Raw genomic sequence first — 4679 nt, 5'->3', positions numbered from 1 at the left:
GGTTGGGGGTTTGGGGGATAAGTACTGAGAAGGAGAGAATACACAGAAAAATAAAGATACAGTAAGTGGCACAGATTCAGGGACACACACAGAGAGGCCCCATCGATATCTATTGAAAGAAGAAGCACTCTTGTGAGACACAGCTGTGCCTGGAGTGGGCCCACCGCAAAGCACAACAGTGTGCCTTGACACAAACAGCCTGCACTGGCAGATGAAGAATGAAAAGGCAATGAAAGAGGAGATAATGCAAAGAAAAGAGGGAAGACAGTGTGAATGCATGTATGTGCTGAAGAGAGATTCAATCCTATCTTCTATATAAATTTTTTTTTTCCCCCATTTTTTAAACCCAAACAAATATATATTCATTTCATTGTTATCAATCTTAAAACACAGCAAAGGTTTTCCTATAAGTGAATACCCCAAAAAGAATGACCTTTGACCTAAAAAATTATCTTCCCTGCCCCTTTACGTAACTTCTGAAGGCATCAGTTTGGTGTTTAGGCGTCAACAGTAACAGCATCAACAGTAGAGGGGAGGACGAATAAAACAAGGGGATAAAAGCAATGTATCAAAGCATAAAAATGTCAAAGGCTTCGATACGTTGATGGACGAAATCATGAAACTATACTTTGTTTGTTCATCTGTCACACAGGGAAAGATATGAAACTCCTATAAATCAATAAGACAATTGTTATTAAAACAATTATTTCAACAGAAAAAATGTAACCCTAAAAGTTTGATTCGTTTAGCCCATCACTTGTGACAACTGAAAATGTGATAAAATAGGTTACAATACAGAACTGACAGCTGATGATGATAAAATCTGAGAGATGTCAGTCAAACTGCTCAAACCATAACTTCTCATTACTGCTTTAAAATTCACAATTCCCACCAGTACAAAACTATCACCATATAATTTCCTCTTTCCAGATATGATGCTCTTTTTCTTGAAGATTAAAAGAAAAAGAAGTCTTTAAAAAAAAAAACAACAAAAAAACATTGTAGACTGAAAAAAAGAAAAAAAAGAGACGCTGAAAATTGATTACATTGCAGCTAGTCTCATCTGTGGAGCCGGTGTAAAAGTTACAGGAGTCAGCTTTTGTATCCCCAATGCTTTTCTCCTGTAAAACATGAAAACATAAAACTCTATCCTGACAGCTCATTTATGATGTTTCCACTCCATACATGTTCAGAAAATATGGTAAAAGAATTGCATATTTCTACTGAGTTAAATCCGTACTTTAAGGAATATTCATGTACCTCAAAACCAATGGCTTCTCGTAGAGACAAAAATGTGCCTTTCAAGTGAAGATTACCACAATAAACCTCCATCTTTCTTCAAGTTGAGTGAAAAAAACAAAGTTTCTGGAAACCTAATCTCCAATATGTTCCTCAAGGAGTTAAAATCATAACTGAGCTGTCAGTGTATATACTGTATTATATCTGCCCTGTTTTCTACAGTTCCCAGAATTGATTTCAAAATGTATTCCCAAAGTAGTTCCATCACCTTGCATTATGCAAAAGAGAAAACGCTCCATATCATCAATGTGTTCACCTTTGCTGCAAAACTTCCAATAAGTCACTGTCTGTTTCCAAAGTTTGACTTTATATATCAAAAAAGAGAACAAAAAAGAGAGTTCTCAGGTGTTGCTGCTGACGAACATGTGTTATCAGCGTGTCCCAGCACTGTTTTGAGTCTTCTGCTGTAGATGCAGGCACAATACACATTCATTAATTGATAGTGGAGGATTCGATTGAGTAATTAGATCCAAACAGGTCACTCCCTGACGAAAAAAGTCAATATTAAATCGTCTATTAGCGTCATATGTCAAGATAAGCGTCGGCTGATATCTCTGATATGCAAACCATCTGATACAGTCCCATGGATCAACACTGCATGTCATTATGTTATCTTAACGTAACAGCTTGCCTCCAGTGGCAATCCTCGCTCTGGTGACGATCATCATAAATGCTTAGGAAGTGAATTCTTTGATGGCCTTTGTAAGGCCTGCCCTCCACCGGGTTTGTTATTTTCCTGATACTTAATTTCCCAACCACCAGGTACCGCATCTTGTCTCAATCACACTGTCTTAGTATCCGTGTAAACAGTCATTGGTTTATATCACCCCGACACCCCTCTGGACGCTGTCCATCATTCCCAGAATATACCGTGAAAACGTTCCAAAGTGCGACAGGACATTATTGTCTAATCTTTTAAGCACTCAATAATACTTCCTGTCAGTGATATGATATGCCATTGGATGCGCAGTTTACAAAGGATTGTTAATTAAAAGACTCAAGAACTTCAGTTCCAAGTTTGACGCCAACCTTCGCTCAGCCACCGATACACAAGCTTTGGTCCACACTCTAATTCTGAAGTCACTGATTGGTAAAGGTAGGAGGTGTGAAGCCACTGGCTGCTTGAAAAAAAGTTGGAAAGAGCCTGAGTCCTCGATACAGAAATGGCAAGCTGAAATCTCAAAATAAAAAAGAGAGGGGGGGGAAAAGAGAGAGAAAGAAACTGCCACGTGCTTGTGGCTACTTCACCCTTCACCCATCCAATTCCTCTGGATATGTTTTTTCATCATGTCCTTGATTTAAATTCTCCTCTTTCCATCCTTTCCCTCAAGTCAATGTGCATCACCCCTCTAATCTTCCTCCCTGTCTCTCTCTAACCCTTAACAGGCCGAGGCGGTGGCTTGCCGATCTCCACAGAGATATTTGTGTACAGCGGGTGCTTCTTGACCTGAACCAGTCTGTAGGTCAGAAAGCTGATGCCATCCTTCTTCATCGTGTTCTTTGTGTTCTGTATTTTATTGAATCTAGTGAATGAAAGACAGAGAGAGAGAGCGAGAGAGAGGGAAAAGGGGAGACAAGGAAGAAAATTAGATTCAATTCAGTTCAAATGAAAAGAAACAATGGTGCCGGAACTTCAAGGTATAATTTCAACATATTTCCATAAAATTGTGTCTGATTGCTTGAACGTGGTTTGGGTTGTTGTGTGTGCATATTACACTTCTGGAAACAAAAAGATCATCAAAATGTTCTCTATTGTTCTTTTGTTACTCTAGAGAAGATAACCACACTATATATAATATTTATATTGGCACAACACAGATCCCTTCCAGAGCTTAACACTGTACAAGTCCTCAAAAAGGAATATTAGGTCATCAACAACCCCACAAATATCCTCTATGATTACTTTGAGCTAATGGCATCAGGGAAGCATTTTAAATTGCCTGCAAGTAAAACAAATAAAAGGAAGTTTGGTTTTATTCCAGAAGCCATTACACTTGCAAACAGCTATAGCACAACAACTGGTCACTTTGCCTCGTGTATAGTACAGTAATAGTAGTACTGTAATTTTAAACCTCAGCCATCACCTGGGCCCTACTGCAGATCCTCGTGTATTTCAACTTTTTCTAATGTTTGTATTTTTGAATTGTGTTCATGTGTGTAGGTGAATTATTTGTGGAACAAATAAAGTTTCTTGAATCTAATTTATTAGTGGCCCTTTCTGGGGGTCCTAAGGTTGGGAAACACTAAAACAGAGCACACTTGCTTTGTCTTGCAGATACACATGGGAAATGGAGTTCCTAATCATAGTTCCCAAGGTCCAACTCCATAAGAGACTTTTATGGGAAACAAAACAAAACAAAAAACACATCGCAAAACCTGAGAATAAATCAATACAGAAAGCAATCAGGAAGTCAAAATATTGTAAATAGAAGTGCTGTAGATGCAACCATCAAACATCCATTTAGAGCACGGATGCTAACATTAAAATCCACATTCAACCAACAGGATGTAAAGAGAAACCGCTCTGCTGGATTGTTCAAAATGAAGTGTACTATGTATCGATTTTCCTTTACAATGCTGATCTTGACCAACAGGTGGTGCTATGGCATTGTACTGTGACTCAGTGAATGGTATTATCCATCATATCCTCCTTGATTTGTTTGAATTATGCTGGAGTATCCTTCCCAACTGGCTGTGCTTCAGCAGTTACATCAGAATCTGCTAAGATTTTAGTATTAAAGATGGGGAAAATAATTCACACAGTGTGTCAGACAATAACAAATGGAACTGCTGCTGCCGCACTTCAGTTCAGTGTGTGATGCAACCTCAGGCATTAAAACAGATTCATAACACAAACCCTCCTGTAACCCTCGTAGTAGTAGCAGTCAGAATAGAAATGAGGCCACAGTGTGCAAGTGTCTAACGCCCGGCCGTACACATCCACTTTTCAAAAGACAACGGTGACTGACTCCAACAAAAAGACGTCTTCTTAATGATATGCTTGGACGTACGAGTGGAGTTGACACCTCAGCCCGACATGGACCAGTGAGTCTACAGATCCTTGTCAGAACTGACTAGTGAACATCTCTCTCCTCTTTCAGCATCGCCTTCTCCTCCTGTCACTCTCAAATCAAATCAAAAGGAGCTTTACTGGCATGAATGGAAGCTGGAAAAATGTTGTCAAGCATCTTTCCCTTGAACAATATCATACAATAAGATATAAATAGAATTATGCGTACCAAGGAGTGGTACTACTATCTAAAAGGAGAGGGAATTAGTTTAAGAGACAAGAGAGTGCAGGGGAAAAGAAAGGAAGGGAAAAGATAGGAGAAAAAGCAGGCTGTTTAAACTGAAATGACTGCTGGATGATGGGGGTGGGG

The 4679-nt window shown here is 39.1% G+C and overlaps 1 protein-coding gene across 1 annotated transcript in view; it reads right to left on the bottom strand.

Annotated features, from left to right (window-relative positions):
• Positions 1–6: 6 nt before the first annotated feature.
• The window catches only part of b4galt2 (UDP-Gal:betaGlcNAc beta 1,4- galactosyltransferase, polypeptide 2), a 154984-nt gene continuing 150311 nt past the window's right edge, over positions 7–4679 (bottom strand). The window contains 1 exon segment of the mRNA XM_087174734.1: positions 7–2822. Coding sequence (XP_087030860.1) covers positions 2672–2822 — 151 coding nt within the window. The 3' untranslated portion in view covers positions 7–2671.

The sequence above is a fragment of the Seriola lalandi genome, unplaced genomic scaffold (assembly GCF_002814215.2).
Source record: "Seriola lalandi dorsalis isolate HSWRI2012SDOR001 ecotype SW California unplaced genomic scaffold, Sedor1 jcf7180002054377, whole genome shotgun sequence".
Taxonomy (NCBI): Eukaryota; Metazoa; Chordata; class Actinopteri; order Carangiformes; family Carangidae; genus Seriola; species Seriola lalandi.
This window is presented reverse-complemented; position numbering and strand designations above follow the sequence as displayed.